Consider the following 19,294-nt stretch of genomic DNA (forward strand, 5'->3'; position numbering starts at 1 on the left):
CACCCATTTTTCAGATCATATCCAACGTAAAGTTTACTGCTGAGGAAATTTAAAAGCATAATAGAAAATTTGCATCCACATACTTACATAAGCATAAAACAATCTTATCAGGGCTTGCAAAAGGAGGCCACAATTAAATAATATTACAGCACCTTTTAGATAATACCTTTTGGGGAGCCAATGCTCTGAAAAGACCAACAGAGTTTTTGTTTTAGGCAGTGACCTGCAAGCCAACCAACAGGTTCTAACTTCACCTGTGCACCTCCTATGTGGTTCCTGGCACAAGATTTTCTCTTTTGCCTTTGAAAAAGGGAATAATAAAACTTAGGTGCGTGCAGAGCCGACGAGATGAAATTACAGAAATTCCTAGTCAATGGAATCTCATAGAATCATAGAATTGCCCAGGCCGGAAGGGACCTCCAAAGGCCATCTAGTCCGACCCCCCGCAGTCAGCAGGGACACCCCCAACTAGACCAGGTTGCCCAGGGCCTGGTCGAGCCTCTCCTTGAATATCTCCAGGGATGGGGCCTCAACCACCTCCCTGGGCAACCTGTTCCAGTGCTCCACCACCCTCACAGTGAAGAACCCTCTCCTAATCTCCAATCTAAATCTGTTCCCCTCCAGCTTGAAGCCATTTCCCCTCGTCCTGTCACTGCAGGCCTTTCTAAACAGGTTCTCCCCAGCCTTCCTGTAGGCCCCCTTCAGGTACTGGAAGGCTGCTATTAGGTCTCCCCGGAGCCTCCTCTTCTCCAGGCTGAACAACCCCAGCTCCCTCAGCCTGTCCTCGTAGCAGAGGTGCTCCATCCCCCTGAGCATCCTTGTGGCCCTCCTCTGGACCCTCTCCATCAGGTCCATGTCCCTTCTTATATTGAGGGCTCCAGACCTGCACACAATACTCCAGGTGAGGTCTCACCAGAGCAGAGTGAAGTGGAAGAATTACCTCTCTGGACCTGCTATCTCTATGAGTTCAAAATTTCTTGTATATTCGGTCATACAGATCCGGAAGTTTTAACCAAAATCCAAGGAGTTGTGTCAGGCCGGAACAGAGGACATGGACTTCTCACCATGAACCTACACAGCATGACACAAAGGTGGGACCCAGCATCGTACAAACACAAAGGCCAGCTTGAACACACCTAACGAGGTGGCAGTAATGATGAAGGTAGGGCAGAACAGTCCTCAGCAATGAGAGGCCACTCAGACAGTGACCAGAAGTCCCAGCCATGCCCTGAAGCACACGCTGAATGCAGAAACTGTCCTGCTATAAAAAAACTGAGCTTGTCAATCCAAGGCTACTTAGGTGAGCCTGCAAAAGCTGCCATCACATCTCTAAATTTCAGTGTAGAGACACCATCTGTTCATAAACGCTGCACTTTATGTTGCCTGTAACACTTCTGAACAGTCTTATTTTAAAGTATAGCTTATATTTCTCTAAAGAAAAACAGTCCCCCTTTTGTTTGGCTACAGTGTTTTGTTATCGTACAAGTAAGCCAAGCACAAATTACATTAAACTTCCCTAATTTCTATTATTCCCATGAGATCTAAATTTTAGAGCTATCCAAATCTACTTCAAAATGAATTAATTTCAAATCCATGAAGCATTTCAACGCTGGCATCAAATAATTTTAGATACCATTCTGAAGGTTAAATACATCCTTTTAATCCCAACGTAATTTTGTTAAAAGGTATTTGAAGACAAAATGGTTCTTCCCTCCCTAAAACAGGACCAAATGACATCATCAGCTTTGTCTGAGGCTACACAATGTGCTTTGGATAGGTGTGACGCTGTGGTTACACACACACAGCACCTTCTCAGTCTGCCTGCAGACACACCAAAAATTCCATTTTGATTTCAAGAGAACGCAGGAACAGGAGGATCCCAGCAGTGAAGGCAGCAGGGTACTGACAGGAGCAAGACTAACATGCGACTGGTTAAACACCAGAAGGCTGTGCCACCACACAGCGAGAACTGGTTAAACACCAGAAGGTTGTGCCACCACACAGCGAAACCTGGACAGGCTGGAGAGCTGGGCAGAGAGAAACATGATGAAATTCAACACGGGCAAGCGTAGGGTGCTGCACCTGGGGAGGAATAACCCCCTGCACCAGGACAGGTTGTGGGGGACCTGCTGGAGAGCAGCTCTGAGGAACTGGGATAAGAACTCCCATAATCCAATGAGACATGAATTTGATTTTAAAAGTTCACCTTCCTTTAATTAGTACGACACTTAACATACGGCTCTAACACCTGGTGAATGTTCTGGTGAGTGCATGTTGTGCTCTGTCTCCTCATGTATGAAACCGAATGAAAAGTACTGGTCATGAGACTTTCCAATGTTGGACAGCTGGGCCGTATAAAATATTCTGAATCACCCAAGATCACAGAATGGTTAGAGTTGGAAGAGACCTATTGGACAGCTGGGCCGTATAAAATAGTTTGAATCACCCAAGATCACAGAATGGTTTGGGTTGGAAGGGACCTTAAAGATCATTGAGTTCCAACCCCCTGCCCTGGGCAGGGACACCTCCCACCAGACCAGGTTGCTCCAAGCCCCATCCAGCCTGGCCTTGAACACTTTACATCTTTCCAGTTCCAGGCTCATGACAGAATGGGGGAGATTTAGAAGCGCTAGAAGCCATCAAGAGAAGACACTCTTCACCTTGACAAATTCCTACCCTTTTTGTCACAGTATTCTATCAACCCACAGTGTCAATGGCAGACGTCTGAACAAAATGAACAAACCTTCGTGATAGCCATTTCTTGTGCTGGTCAGTGGCAAAGTGGTTTTGCCATCTCTCTGAAAATGAGTATCACAGGAAAAATGCAACATCTACCTGCAAGTTGTAGTCCTGAAGAATTTTCACCAGTGAGTCTCTCAAATTTGGAATCTCCATGCCTTCCTTAATGCGGTGGATCAAAAGAATGGGATCAACATGGGTTCCAATATTGTTCAACAGTCCAGTAATAAAAGCTGTGAACCAAGAGGCAAAGAAATTAAGAAAAAAAATCCAGGAAAATACTCAATTAAAGGCTATTTGGTGACAAGCTACTGGCTCCGGCTGCTTCTAGTTCTCTGTAAGAGATAACACTAAGCCTCTTTTATATAGCCTTCATATGGTTTTTGCAGCTGTATTTACTTGAATACAGGCCTTTGGGTAAGAGAGGAAGCTACAGTTTGGCAATTCACAGAATTTCTAGGGTATTCAGAAAAGGGGAAACAGAATTCAGCACAAACCCACAAGTAAATAATGCATTTCAATTCAATAAAACGGGCACTCGAGCAAAGAAAGCCAGAAAATTAACTACATCACGTGACTATTCCATTCCCAATTCCAGGGCTTAAAAACAAATTTTCAAGCACTTAACCTAATTCCAAAGTGTTTCTAAATACTGCTGAGAGTAACACAAAAGAAGTCTCTTGTTTTTTTTGAAGTGCACCTGGCTAAAACAAAACACTGGAAGGATGAACCTCAAGGCTGTGTTTTTAATTCAACTTCCCAAACTCCAGGATCACTGGAATTGCTCTGCATATGGGCAGATGCTCTGCATATGAGAGAATTTTTTATGCTTTGAATCTCTTTTGCTCAACAGATGCCACTAATTGTAGCCTCCCTTTTAGTGATGGACTGCGTTTAAGTATGGGTAACTTGAGGACACCATTCTCTTGAAGGAGTAACAGACATTTGGGTTGCTTCTTCCTGTCAGAATTAGCAGCCAAGGGATGAAAAGATATGTATTCTAACAGTAATTCTACACGACATTCAATCCTTTGGAAAGGGATCCCAAGAGAGACTTTAAAGCCTTGATTTAAGCTCCAAAAGAGGTTGCAAAACTAATGGAGTAGATAGTTAAAGTAAGTCTCTATTTCTCAGTCATATTAACTCCTCTGAATCTGCCTCCTGAACAAAACTGATGTTGCTTATAAAATTCTGTCAGTTTTGGATTCCATCTAAACTTTGAACTTGAGTAGCTAATCATATAATGGATGAAAGGCAAAATGCACTCATCATTACAGATCTTACCTTTGTATCAAAGAAATAAAACAAATTAGTTATTCTACTGAGGGGTAAAAAGGTGTAGGTTCTTCATTTTCACAATTTCAAAGGGAAGCAGCTCCAATAAAGACGCTACACAACATCCTCATCAACTCTGCAGACAGTGTTTTGAGACTGTCTAAAAATAAAGCCTCATTCTGCCAAATTAAAAGCACCATTCTCCTCCTTATTTGTCATTAAGGACATGACTATGCAGAGCTTAGCCAACTGCTAAAACCCTAAATGCTCATTCTGCAGCGTACCGGAAGGTTTTATGCACAGTGGGACAGCTGTGTTGTGCTCCACAAACCAGAACACCTCCCTGGCCACCCATAAACACCATCACTAGCATGCACATGGATAATTCAATCCTTCAATTGCAATAGCATTCCACACAAAAACCCCACCAAAAACATACAAGGCTTCTGAGAAACTATCCTGCTTACGTGGTTTGTCGATAGAATATAAAATGAGGTCTTCCCAAAGCTCTCCATCATCTTGTTCCTTGGCAAATTCAATAGCTTTGTCTACATCTTGCAACTCTTCCATTATCATCTTCAAGGCACTGCGGCTATTACCCATTCGGCCTAGAAGGAAAAAAAAAGATGTAAAGAGATAGTAATTCCTAAATGCTTATCAGAAAAAATATATAAAGAGATAGTAATTCCTAAATGCTTATCAATGCTCAGTGCTTTAAGAAGCTCTTTCAGTATGAATTTTATAACTGTGAAGTTGCCTCAGACGAACTCAACCAAGATCAAATCTAATCTAATCTGATGTAGGAATGCAAATCCCAGAGCAGTCAGTACAACCTGAACAAGCCCTTGGAGCCTGTTGTTGGACTGGGATGTGGAGTCTTTCTTAAGAATGTGTTGGGTCATATTAAGGGTTATGAACTGCAGGAACATCTAACATAAAGGGGAGCACGTGCACGTAAACGGCGACATGAAATAAAGAGCCCTCAAGGACACTTTTAATTTGTAGTAAATACAGGGCTGTTTACACCCAGTAAGAAATAGTAGAAATCCCGAACTATTCTTTAAATAAATCCATGATTAAATCCTACTCTGCTCTCCAAAGGCCCACAAAACATTCTTCTTGCTAAAACAAAGATTGATGAAAAAAACTCTTTCCATTTGATTCACGACTAACACGTAAACATACATAAAAATCTTAATCTTACAATGCCTCCCATTCAAAGCCAGATTCCCTGGCCTGCCAGGGGAGTTAATTAACAATTAATTTTATTAAAAAAAAGAAAAAAAGAAAAGAAAAAAAGGAAACAGGAGCAAATCTTCCACTTGAGCAAAATATAATATAAGCCTCTGAGATGTATTGAGAATAAAACATTTGCTTTATTTCTCCCCTCTCTTCAAACTGTCAGTTTTACTCTTCTCTTGGAGATTGTCTCAAAAATAGAACCCCCCAACCTGCTCCCCACAGCCCCCCCAACACCTCCAAAGCCCCAGAAAAACACCAAAATAGAAACGTGGTAACACAATATGTGGAGTTAAGACATCATATGAATAACCCGTGCTTTTTTTTATTCTCTAAATAAAGTTATTTGGTTCTACTGACTGCATACCAATTTTGTTTTTTGGGAAAGAGTGTTAAATGATATTAGACAACACATCATATATCTTTGCAGCATAAACTTTATAACAAGATTAAAAGCATGTTGTAATTTATCACCGTGGGTGTTACTTACTCAGAAGATAGACTGTCTCTTCTACAAAGTTCCTCTGTTGGCAGATCTCAAGAGCCTTGAATTTAAGGGAAGGGAAGAGGGAAAGAGAATACAGGGAACCATGTAACATGATATTTTATTGATCACAAATGCTGCAAGAGGCTTAAAGATATTTTCCCATGAAGTTGCATTACTCATCCTGACAGGAATACAGCTCCCTTAATATGTGCTGTCAGGTCCTTAGGCATTAATTAAGAGGATAAACTTAGTGGCAACTTTTTTTATTTTTTCTCCAAGATTAAATAAATCTGGGAACAGGACAAGCATTTCAGTCTGGATTATGAAAATCTCTATCTTTACATCTACTGGCAACTTCTTCTGCTTCCAAAAGTTGGTTAATCCAAAAGCAGTAAGGTTATCTGCTGTCAAGACTCGCTTCCTGTGGGTGGATTTATGATTTCTCTAGTGATTTACGAGATCTCTAGTGATGGAGGTCTGCTTGACATTCATTCATAACACAAGACTGTAGAACTCCTCAGGGTGACCAGACTGGTTTTGGGAGGTAGAGAGTGCCCTCCAAAGTTTGCACCAGTGACCTCCAAGAAGACAATACAAAAATAATCTAGCACAAAGATGAAAGAAGGAAGTGTTTCTTATATATGTGGCTGAAAGACCTAAGGGTTAATTACCATGAGCAGTTCCAGAATCTGTGTGTAGCTGAAAAACACTTTGCACAGTTATCAAAACTACTAAACTGATCACCAACAAGTTATCAGTAACAAAAAACTGGCAGGGCTGGTACACCATAAACGATGCCATGGCTGTTTCCAATTTGGAAGCAGAAAGCAAACTCAAGATTCATGGCACTCATGTGACGACAAATGCTCACCAATAAAGACTTTCATAATAGGAAATAAAAACTGAAAATGCATAAGATACAGCTACAGCTAAGTAGGAATTAGCTTTTCCTTCCACTCTCAAATTATTTCAGATGGATTACTATGAAGAATAAGAACAATGAATGTCAGGGTAGAGGTAAGTGAATCACCAGGGGAATGAAGGTACGAATAATACTAATATGTCATAATGTGTTATAAACACAGCTGACAGCCTTTTTTCTCTCCACTTCAAATTTACACTACAAAGTACCAACTCTTCAGTATTTCTGGATGCTGCACATTTATTGACTGTCATGCTCCCTCTAGAGGAAAACAGGGAGCATTCATACTGTCTTTCAGTTCATTTTATTAAACTTTTGCTAAAATGCACTTGAATAAAAGTGGCTTGCTTTTAAAAAAACTAGAATTAGTTCTTCCTGCCCTGTTTATAACTTCTCTAAAGCAATAGTAAGTGTGAATTTGTCCAAATATCACAGGGTTTTGGGAATTTATACACTGCACTGGAATGTGCTTATCAGGGTCTGAAAATATTGGTAACTGGGAAATTCTTGGTCCCCTTTCCATTTCTTTAGAACAGAGATTTGCATGTGGCAAAATGTCTTACTATATGCTATGCATAGCAAGAACTATAATTACAGAATTAGCAGTGACAGTAAATTCAATGAAGTTTTATACGGTGGTGGTATCTTTCCTCTCTTCCTTAGTTTCTTACTGAATGATTTTAATGTAAGGTTAGAATGACACTTTTTCTAGCATCCTTTTCTCTCCCTTCGGTGATCACTGCACCACACCTTCCAAAGGTTCATGGCTCTCTGACATATTCTTTCTCACAGCCCATAACTTCAGCAAAGCAGTGCCAGCAACATGCTTGCATCACAGAATCACAGAATCTTCTAGGTCTCAGCAACGTGCTTGCATCATTTACACACAGCACTTTTCACAGCACTGAAGAGAGGTTGCTAGATCTGCAATAAGTAAAACTAATTTGCACCAAAGGAAAAATAAAAAAGGAAGTACAGGTAAGGTTTTATACATAAAACCACAATCACGCAAATAATACCTAAGGCAAAAACTAAGAAAGGCACTTTTCACAGCACTGAAAAGAGGTTGCTAGATTTGCAATAGGTAAAACTAATTTGCACTAAAGGAAAAATAAAAAAGGAAGTGCAGGTAAGGTTTTATACATAAAACCACGATCACACAAATAATACCTAAGGCAAAAACTAAGAAAGACTCGGAGAGTTAAAAACAAGTAAGACAACACTGTAGACAAAAGTGTCTGGCTGGAAACCTCTCCGGCTCATTGCCTCAAAAGATCACTGAGACAACCCCATTTCATAGAATCATAGAGTTGTCCAGGTTGGAAGGGACCTCTAAGATCATCTAGTCCAACCATCAACCTCACTCTGATTAAAAAAATCACTAAACCATGTCTCTGTCTTTTAAATCCCTCCAGGGATGGGGCCTCAACCCCTTCCCTGGGCAGCCCATTCCAAGGCTTAAGAACCCTCTCCCTGGAAACATTTGTCCCAATCTCCAGTCTGAACCTCCCCTGGTGCAACTGGAGGCCATTTCCTCTTGTCCCATCGTCTGGGACTTGGGAGAAGAGACCGACCCCCCCTGGCTACACCCTCCTTTCAGGGAGTTGGAGAGAGCCAGAAGGTCTCCCCTCAGCCTCCTTTTCTCCAGGCTCAACACCCCCAGCTCCCTCAGCATCTCCTTACAAAACTTCTTCTCCAGACCCCTCACCAGCTCCGTTGCCTGGAAACATTTGTCCCAATCTCCAGTCTGAACCTCCCCTGGTGCAACTGGAGGCCATTTCCTCTTGTCCCATCGTCTGGGACTTGGGAGAAGAGACCGACCCCCCCTGGCTACACCCTCCTTTCAGGGAGTTGGAGAGAGCCAGAAGGTCTCCCCTCAGCCTCCTTTTCTCCAGGCTCAACACCCCCAGCTCCCTCAGCATCTCCTTACAAAACTTCTTCTCCAGACCCCTCACCAGCTCCGTTGCCCTTCTCTGGACCCGCTCCAGCCCCTCAAGGTCTTTTTTGTGGTGAGGGGCCCCAAACTGGACCCAGCCCTCGAGGTGAGGCCTCCCCAGTGCCCAGTAGAGGGGGAAAATATGCAACAGTTTGAACAAAGACCAAGCCTGCAATACTAACAAAGTATTTTCCAGTGTTTCTTGCCATTGCACAGTAGCTCTCAATAGCATTTCGACCATGTAAAATGCAATATTTAATATTGCATTTCAAACTATTCCACTGGTGTCATGACTATAGTTGCACAGAGAGGCAGCCTTTCACAAAGTCTGCTCTACTCGGCAATTAACAGCAACAAAAATAATAAAACACTGACTAAAGAGGAAAAATTAAATTTCCATTCAATTCACTTTCATTCAAGCAAGGAAAAGAAAACCCCAACAAACCAAGACTTCCCTTAATTTAATTTTTTTAATTTGACAAGAGTGAGCAAGGAAGAAAACTGTAAAAAGGTGACAGAAAGTAGAAACATGGTACTCTGTAAAACTTCAAACCTACTAGCAGAATTACGAAGACAAAATACTTTTACCTCTGCTAGTTCAGCTCCAACAGGGTAGGTTTAGACTGAACATTAGGAAAGAATTTTTCATAGAAAGAGTGGTCGGGCATTGGAACAGGCTGCCCAGGGAGGGGGTGGAGTCACCATCCCTGGCTGTGTTTAAGGGACGTTTAGATGTGGTGTTGGGGGATATGGTGTAGGGGAGGACTTTAGAATAGGGTTGATGGTTGGACTCGATGATCCCAAGGGTCTCTTCCAACCTAGATGATTCTGTGGTTCAGTGACTTGTTATACTGTGTATATTATTCAATAGCAACTTAGGATGTTAGAATACAAAGCTAGAAAAACTCCAGTTAGAGCTATTAATTTTTCAAGATCTAACACTGACTTGTCTTAGACTTGGCAAAACGATTGTTGATGTCTTAAAACCACAACCTACTGCCCAGGGAGGCCAGGCACCGATGCCATGCTGTAAGTATGCACGGAGTGGGAATCCAGAACTCCTGCATTAAAAATCCACACCGATTCCTGCCCTGCGAGCTGAGAGAGGAAGGTCTGGGCTGTGGGCTAGCTCTGCACACCAAACTTCTGGAGGGGATGGTCACAGAGCTCCAAGGATGTCTCCTTTGGGCAGTAGAGGGCAGTACCAGACACCGTTAACAAATTCACAACGCTACAACCTACAGACATGAAACTCGAGGAGGTGTGTTTAGATTTTAGGGGGCTTACCTTCTCGAGCGGGCAGTGCGTGCTGTCCCTGAGAAAGGGCAGTAAATTGGGGCGATCGTACTCAGCGTAGAGACTGATCTGCTTCTCGTGATACCGCTGGCCTTTATGGTGGTCTCTCTTGAAGAGCTTGTGCAAATACTAGGAATCAAAAGTGAGAATCAGAGCTCAAAACTACTCAGGCAATATTATCGGTTGTCTGCTAAGAAAAAAACTATTTTCCTCAGGAATGTGCTAACGTACACTAAAAGACACAGACATTAAATCCTGATTCAAAGATTAATTTTACATTTTTCTGAAGTACCCTCATCACATCTCCAAAACCAGCTCTATCTAAAATAGCAGGCTTTCAGCAACAGTTTGGAAACTGTCCTTTAACCTTCAATGAAACCACTAGATTTTGAGTTTTACAGAGAACTTTGGATAAACATGTAAAATGAATCATTTTGGTTATCTAGATATGCTTGACCATTAGAGATAACTATAGATCAGCATTTTTACCACATAAATGTTTTAACTTCAAAGTACAGATACTGGGGCAAAGCTCCTTCTCTCTAGATGAGCACAAGAAAAGCCTTGATAATCACCTGGAATCACACAGAAACCTGCTCTTTACCAGATCAATGCCCTGAGTCCCACTTGCACTCAGCAGCAAGTTAAATTTCCCTCCCTAACACAGCCCAAGCCCATGGTTACGTGTTACATATTCCACTGACAGCATGTTCAAACACAAGAGGTGCTTTTGGAACAGCAATGTGGAGCCACAGCCTTACAGTGAATATTGTGATTCTGCAAACACATCCAATTTCATTTTTGTGTAGGGAAAGAGGAGGGATACGAGCAAAAAGTAATTGACCAGAGAAGCCAAGTGTCTGCAATGCCATAAGGAGCACCTCGCAGCACATTAACAAGTAAGCAGGATGTTATCAAGTTCTCACATTTTAAAATTATTTTACTATGGTAAAAATGCTACGGCCATGTTAAAAAATGGATTAGCAAAAGTAGCCACTTTGGCTCTGATGATTTATGACATTTTAGAGTCGCGTGCACTTAGATAGGATAACCTCATCTGTAAAAGAGATGCCCAGCAAAGACTTTACTCAGCTCAACTTGAAACCAACAGAATATAGAAATATTTACCACATGCTGTAGCTCAGGCCTGTTCTCTAACTCTTCAACAACTCTGTCAATCTGAAAGAAAATAAATAAAACCCAAAAGATTAGCAAACTTGTGATGAACATCACATTTTACAGGACTGAAAGGATGAGTAAGACAAAAAAGCATCGAAATGAACTTGTTATACTCACGGAAATTTTATCTTCATTATCCAAAAGCATGTCTACTGCTTTCTAAAGTAAAGAAAGAGAACCCAGTTAAGAAACAGCTACACACACCTTTTCTCACACTCCATATAGTATTGTGCTTGTTCACTGATGGGCATCAGATGAATACTGAAGACCTACTCTTTTCAGCAACAGTAATTCAGGGAGCAGTTTGCATAACATCAGCCTTCCCCAACAGCACAGTATTAACCAGAGAACATATCATGTATTCTTCCAGAATACTTCTCTTAAGTTTCCACACTAATAGCAATCAATATTGTGCACTTAAAATTGCAGGTGAAGTACGCCCATCCAATCGCGGGTCGCTGAAGGCCACTGTCAAATGATGTAGAAATACTATTTGTCCCATTGCAAAAGGGAAGTGCAGGGTGATGGCTGGACAGGAAACACACCATTCAACCTGCCCTACAGCTGGATCCCCCCAAAATATCCACACACCCACACCGTAACACAAGCAGACACCATCACGTAAGCAGAGCAGCCCCCAGGATTCTGCTTCCCTCTTAGAAGAGCAAACTTTGCTTCACATTCAAAAGATACAAGCCCATAGATTCCCAATATGTTTTACTCTATTTAACAAAAAAAGGATTATATTTTTTTCCCATGCAGTTTAAAATGGGCATACCATCATCTTTGGGACACAGTTATATATTTTAGCTCCAGTGCTTAAACAATCACTGCACTGAAAGTGCAGATCTACTTGGTTTCTGCCCAAGGATCATACCAAAACTCATTTGCTGAGGTTTTATAGCCAGCTGGGAAGAAAGAAGACTGAATTAATTACAAAACACATACTCCAACCACTAAGATTCTGTGATTCTGTGATTCATATTTTGGGAATTAGGTTAATAACCTTGCAAGCTTTCAGAAGCTGCAAAAAAAATACGTTTGTGAGCACAGGCAGTGCTTTCCTCAATCCTCCCAGTAATGGTGGGAAACTTCAGAAGAAACTGGCAAGCCCAGGATGTCAATACTTGGCTCAAGGACTGGTGCCTCCATCAAAACATTGGGTTTTTAAACCATGGAAGAGCCTTCAATAAACAAGGTATGCTGGGGCCTGATGAGAACCACCTGTCCCAATGGGGAAAATGCATCCCTGGGCATAACCAGGCAGGACTGATCGAGAGAGCTTTAAACTAGAATTGATGGCGGAAAGGGATACCAACAGGTAAGTTGGCAGTAGGTAAGCCAAGGGTTGGCATGGCGTCACCCGAAGGTGGCAATGCTAGTGGGAACACCTACACTGCTCGGGAACACGGAGGGCTCAAGAGTGTATCTGAACTGCTTGTACACCAACACATGCAGTATGAGAAGGAAACAGGATGAACTGGAAGCACTGGTCAGCTCCCAGATCACACTCTCAGTAAGTTTGCAGATGACACCAAACTGGGTGGGAGTGTTGATCTGCTTGAGGGTCGGAAGGCTCTACAGAGGGATCTGGACAGGTTGGATCCATGGGTCAAGGCCAATGGGATGAGGTTCAATAAGGCCAAGTGTCGGGCCCTGCATTTCAATCACAACAACCCCAGGAAACGCTACAGGCTGGGGGCAGAGTGGCTGGAGCTGCCCAGCAGAAAAGGACCTGGGGGTGTTGGTGGACAACCAGCTGAACATGAGCCAGCAGTGTGCCCAGGTGGCCAAGAAGGCCAACAGCACCCTGGCCTGTGTCAGGACCAGCGTGGCCAGCAGGAGCAGGGCAGTGATAGTGCCTCTGTCCTGGGCACTGGTGAGGCCTCACCTCGAGGGCTGTGTTCAGTTCTGGGCCCCTCACCACAGGAAGGACATTGAGGGGCTGGAGCGTGTCCAGAGGAGAGCCACCAAGCTGGGGAGGGGTCTGGAGAACAAGTCCTGTGAGGAGAGGCTGAGGGAACTGGGCATGTTGAGTTTGGAGAAGAGGAGGCTGAGGGGAGACCTCATTGTCCTCTACAACTCCCTGAAAGGAGGGTGTAGAGAGGTGGGGGTTGGTCTCTTCTCCCAAGGGAATAATGACGGGAACAGAGGAAATGGTCTGAAGTTGGGGCAGGGGAGGTTTAGATGAGATCTGAGGAAGAATGACTTTGCTGAGAGGGTGATCAGGCCCTGGAACAGCCTGTCCAGGGAGGTGGTGGAGTCACCATCCCTGGAGGGATTTCAGAAACGTGTAGACGTGGCACTTCAGGGCATGCTCTAGTGCCCGAGAGTATTGGTTTGTGAGTGGGTGTGATGTGGTGGGGTGTTTTTTTGTTTGCTTGTTTGTTTTTGTTTTGGTTTGGGTTTTTTTGTGTTTGGACTCGATCTTAGAGGTCCCTTCCAACCATGATGATTCTGTGATTAGTGAGATTGGTGGAATGAGTCCCACAGTTGGAGTGCTGGGATGGAAGGGTACAGGAGGGCCAGGCAGATGGAAGTGTTGCACTGTACGTATGGGAGAAGTTTCATTGTACAGCCCTTACAGTTAGTGATGATGTGGCTGGGAGCCTCTGGGTGAGAATTAGGGGGATGGAAGACATAGGAGATTTTGAGTGGGTGTCTACTAATGCAAGAGTTTGAACAAAGACCAAGCCTGCAATACTAACAAAGTATTTTCCAGTGTTTCTTGCCATTGCACAGTAGCTCTCAATAGCATTTCGACCATGTAAAATGCAATATTTAATATTGCATTTCAAACTATTCCACTGGTGTCATGACTATAGTTGCACAGAGAGACATCCTTTCACAAAGTCTGCTCTACTCGGCGATTAACAGCAACAAAAATAATAAAACACTGGCCCAACTAAAGAGGAAAATTTAAATTTCCATTTGATTCCCTTTAATTCAAACAAGGAAAAAAAACAAACAAAAAAACCAAGACTGCCCTTAATTTAATTTTTTCAATTTGACAAGAGTGAGCAAGGAAGGAAAATGTAAAAAGGTTAAAGAAAGTAGAAACATGGTACTCTGTAAAACTTCAAACCTACTAGCAGAATTACGAAGACAAAATACTTTTAGCTCTGCTAGTTCAGCTCCAACAGGGTAGGTTTAGACTGAACATTAGGAAAGAATTTTTCATAGAAAGAGTGGTCGGGCATTGGAACAGGCTGCCCAGGGAGGGGGTGGAGTCACCATCCCTGGCTGTGTTTAAGGGACGTTTAGATGTGGTGTTGGGGGATATGGTGTAGGGGAGGACTTTAGAATAGGGTTGATGGTTGGACTCGATGATCCCAAGGGTCTCTTCCAACCTAGATGATTCTGTGGTTCAGTGACTTGTTATACTGTGTATATTATTCAATAGCAACTTAGGATGTTAGAATACAAAGCTAGAAAAACTCCAGTTAGAGCTATTAATTTTTCAAGATCTAACACTGACTTGTCTTAGACTTGGCAAAACGATTGTTGATGTCTTAAAACCACAACCTACTGCCCAGGGAGGCCAGGCACCGATGCCATGCTGTAAGTATGCACGGAGTGGGAATCCAGAACTCCTGCATTAAAAATCCACACCGATTCCTGCCCTGCGAGCTGAGAGAGGAAGGTCTGGGCTGTGGGCTAGCTCTGCACACCAAACTTCTGGAGGGGATGGTCACAGAGCTCCAAGGATGTCTCCTTTGGGCAGTAGAGGGCAGTACCAGACACCGTTAACAAATTCACAACGCTACAACCTACAGACATGAAACTCGAGGAGGTGTGTTTAGATTTTAGGGGGCTTACCTTCTCGAGCGGGCAGTGCGTGCTGTCCCTGAGAAAGGGCAGTAAATTGGGGCGATCGTACTCAGCGTAGAGACTGATCTGCTTCTCGTGATACCGCTGGCCTTTATGGTGGTCTCTCTTGAAGAGCTTGTGCAAATACTAGGAATCAAAAGTGAGAATCAGAGCTCAAAACTACTCAGGCAATATTATCGGTTGTCTGCTAAGAAAAAAACTATTTTCCTCAGGAATGTGCTAACGTACACTAAAAGACACAGACATTAAATCCTGATTCAAAGATTAATTTTACATTTTTCTGAAGTACCCTCATCACATCTCCAAAACCAGCTCTATCTAAAATAGCAGGCTTTCAGCAACAGTTTGGAAACTGTCCTTTAACCTTCAATGAAACCACTAGATTTTGAGTTTTACAGAGAACTTTGGATAAACATGTAAAATGAATCATTTTGGTTATCTAGATATGCTTGACCATTAGAGATAACTATAGATCAGCATTTTTACCACATAAATGTTTTAACTTCAAAGTACAGATACTGGGGCAAAGCTCCTTCTCTCTAGATGAGCACAAGAAAAGCCTTGATAATCACCTGGAATCACACAGAAACCTGCTCTTTACCAGATCAATGCCCTGAGTCCCACTTGCACTCAGCAGCAAGTTAAATTTCCCTCCCTAACACAGCCCAAGCCCATGGTTACGTGTTACATATTCCACTGACAGCATGTTCAAACACAAGAGGTGCTTTTGGAACAGCAATGTGGAGCCACAGCCTTACAGTGAATATTGTGATTCTGCAAACACATCCAATTTCATTTTTGTGTAGGGAAAGAGGAGGGATACGAGCAAAAAGTAATTGACCAGAGAAGCCAAGTGTCTGCAATGCCATAAGGAGCACCTCGCAGCACATTAACAAGTAAGCAGGATGTTATCAAGTTCTCACATTTTAAAATTATTTTACTATGGTAAAAATGCTACGGCCATGTTAAAAAATGGATTAGCAAAAGTAGCCACTTTGGCTCTGATGATTTATGACATTTTAGAGTCGCGTGCACTTAGATAGGATAACCTCATCTGTAAAAGAGATGCCCAGCAAAGACTTTACTCAGCTCAACTTGAAACCAACAGAATATAGAAATATTTACCACATGCTGTAGCTCAGGCCTGTTCTCTAACTCTTCAACAACTCTGTCAATCTGAAAGAAAATAAATAAAACCCAAAAGATTAGCAAACTTGTGATGAACATCACATTTTACAGGACTGAAAGGATGAGTAAGACAAAAAAGCATCGAAATGAACTTGTTATACTCACGGAAATTTTATCTTCATTATCCAAAAGCATGTCTACTGCTTTCTAAAGTAAAGAAAGAGAACCCAGTTAAGAAACAGCTACACACACCTTTTCTCACACTCCATATAGTATTGTGCTTGTTCACTGATGGGCATCAGATGAATACTGAAGACCTACTCTTTTCAGCAACAGTAATTCAGGGAGCAGTTTGCATAACATCAGCCTTCCCCAACAGCACAGTATTAACCAGAGAACATATCATGTATTCTTCCAGAATACTTCTCTTAAGTTTCCACACTAATAGCAATCAATATTGTGCACTTAAAATTGCAGGTGAAGTACGCCCATCCAATCGCGGGTCGCTGAAGGCCACTGTCAAATGATGTAGAAATACTATTTGTCCCATTGCAAAAGGGAAGTGCAGGGTGATGGCTGGACAGGAAACACACCATTCAACCTGCCCTACAGCTGGATCCCCCCAAAATATCCACACACCCACACCGTAACACAAGCAGACACCATCACGTAAGCAGAGCAGCCCCCAGGATTCTGCTTCCCTCTTAGAAGAGCAAACTTTGCTTCACATTCAAAAGATACAAGCCCATAGATTCCCAATATGTTTTACTCTATTTAACAAAAAAAGGATTATATTTTTTTCCCATGCAGTTTAAAATGGGCATACCATCATCTTTGGGACACAGTTATATATTTTAGCTCCAGTGCTTAAACAATCACTGCACTGAAAGTGCAGATCTACTTGGTTTCTGCCCAAGGATCATACCAAAACTCATTTGCTGAGGTTTTATAGCCAGCTGGGAAGAAAGAAGACTGAATTAATTACAAAACACATACTCCAACCACTAAGATTCTGTGATTCTGTGATTCATATTTTGGGAATTAGGTTAATAACCTTGCAAGCTTTCAGAAGCTGCAAAAAAAATACGTTTGTGAGCACAGGCAGTGCTTTCCTCAATCCTCCCAGTAATGGTGGGAAACTTCAGAAGAAACTGGCAAGCCCAGGATGTCAATACTTGGCTCAAGGACTGGTGCCTCCATCAAAACATTGGGTTTTTAAACCATGGAAGAGCCTTCAATAAACAAGGTATGCTGGGGCCTGATGAGAACCACCTGTCCCAATGGGGAAAATGCATCCCTGGGCATAACCAGGCAGGACTGATCGAGAGAGCTTTAAACTAGAATTGATGGCGGAAAGGGATACCAACAGGTAAGTTGGCAGTAGGTAAGCCAAGGGTTGGCATGGCGTCACCCGAAGGTGGCAATGCTAGTGGGAACACCTACACTGCTCGGGAACACGGAGGGCTCAAGAGTGTATCTGAACTGCTTGTACACCAACACATGCAGTATGAGAAGGAAACAGGATGAACTGGAAGCACTGGTCAGCTCCCAGATCACACTCTCAGTAAGTTTGCAGATGACACCAAACTGGGTGGGAGTGTTGATCTGCTTGAGGGTCGGAAGGCTCTACAGAGGGATCTGGACAGGTTGGATCCATGGGTCAAGGCCAATGGGATGAGGTTCAATAAGGCCAAGTGTCGGGCCCTGCATTTCAATCACAACAACCCCAGGAAACGCTACAGGCTGGGGGCAGAGTGGCTGGAGCTGCCCAGCAGAAAAGGACCTGGGGGTGTTGGTGGACAACCAGCTGAACATGAGCCAGCAGTGTGCCCAGGTGGCCAAGAAGGCCAACAGCACCCTGGCCTGTGTCAGGACCAGCGTGGCCAGCAGGAGCAGGGCAGTGATAGTGCCTCTGTCCTGGGCACTGGTGAGGCCTCACCTCGAGGGCTGTGTTCAGTTCTGGGCCCCTCACCACAGGAAGGACATTGAGGGGCTGGAGCGTGTCCAGAGGAGAGCCACCAAGCTGGGGAGGGGTCTGGAGAACAAGTCCTGTGAGGAGAGGCTGAGGGAACTGGGCATGTTGAGTTTGGAGAAGAGGAGGCTGAGGGGAGACCTCATTGTCCTCTACAACTCCCTGAAAGGAGGGTGTAGAGAGGTGGGTGTTGGTCTCTTCTCCCAAGGGAATAATGACGGGAACAGAGGAAATGGTCTGAAGTTGGGGCAGGGGAGGTTTAGATGAGATCTGAGGAAGAATGACTTTGCTGAGAGGGTGATCAGGCCCTGGAACAGCCTGTCCAGGGAGGTGGTGGAGTCACCATCCCTGGAGGGATTTCAGAAACGTGTAGACGTGGCACTTCAGGGCATGCTCTAGTGCCCGAGAGTATTGGTTTGTGAGTGGGTGTGATGTGGTGGGGTGTTTTTTTGTTTGCTTGTTTGTTTTTGTTTTGGTTTGGGTTTTTTTGTGTTTGGACTCGATCTTAGAGGTCCCTTCCAACCATGATGATTCTGTGATTAGTGAGATTGGTGGAATGAGTCCCACAGTTGGAGTGCTGGGATGGAAGGGTACAGGAGGGCCAGGCAGATGGAAGTGTTGCACTGTACGTATGGGAGAAGTTTCATTGTACAGCCCTTACAGTTAGTGATGATGTGGCTGGGAGCCTCTGGGTGAGAATTAGGGGGATGGAAGACATAGGAGATTTTGAGTGGGTGTCTACTACCAATCACCCAGTCAGGATGTAAGGCAATTAGGAGAAATTTCTGCAGTGGTAGCCCTTGTCCTTATGAGAGATTTCAACTTCCCAGACATGAACTGGGAATTATCATACTGCTGTGACGAGCAAGTCTTGGGCATTCCTGAAGTTTGTAAGAGTTGATTTCATGTTCCAAGTACTCTGTGAGGCAACTAGGAAAGATGCCCTCCTAGACTTGTTAATTAGGGGGATGGAAGACATAGGAGATTTTGAGTGGGTGTCTACTACCAATCACCCAGTCAGGATGTAAGGCAATTAGGAGAAATTTCTGCAGTGGGAGCCCTTGTCCTTATGAGAGATTTCAACTTCCCAGACATGAACTGGGAATTATCATACTGCTGTGACGAGCAAGTCTTGGGCATTCCTGAAGTTTGTAAGAGTTGATTTCATGTTCCAAGTACTCTGTGAGGCAACTAGGAAAGATGCCCTCCTAGACTTGTTCATTGTGACTACAGAAAGACTCATGGGGGATGTGACGGTAGAACTAAAGAGGAAAAATTAAATTTCCATTC

The 19,294-nt window shown here is 43.3% G+C and overlaps 1 protein-coding gene and 1 long non-coding RNA gene across 2 annotated transcripts in view; both read right to left on the reverse strand.

Annotated features, from left to right (window-relative positions):
- Positions 1-19,294, reverse strand: part of VPS41 (VPS41 HOPS complex subunit) — a 135,586-nt gene that overhangs the window by 8,078 nt on the left and 108,214 nt on the right. The window contains exons 23-25 of the mRNA XM_014946159.1: positions 5,744-5,798; positions 4,482-4,622; positions 2,836-2,972 (exon numbers count right to left, since the gene is read on the reverse strand). Coding sequence (XP_014801645.1) covers positions 2,836-2,972; positions 4,482-4,622; positions 5,744-5,798 — 333 coding nt within the window. The remainder of the gene's footprint in view (positions 1-2,835; positions 2,973-4,481; positions 4,623-5,743; positions 5,799-19,294) is intronic.
- LOC106890383 lies at positions 14,898-16,245 on the reverse strand. The gene is made up of 3 exons (XR_001412512.1): positions 16,198-16,245; positions 16,030-16,080; positions 14,898-15,030 (listed from the first exon to the last, which is right to left on the reverse strand). It is a non-coding gene; the product is annotated as an uncharacterized LOC106890383 (long non-coding RNA).

The sequence above is a fragment of the Calidris pugnax genome, unplaced genomic scaffold (genome assembly GCF_001431845.1).
Source record: "Calidris pugnax isolate Ruff unplaced genomic scaffold, ASM143184v1 scaffold151, whole genome shotgun sequence".
In the NCBI taxonomy this organism is placed as follows: domain Eukaryota; kingdom Metazoa; phylum Chordata; class Aves; order Charadriiformes; family Scolopacidae; genus Calidris; species Calidris pugnax.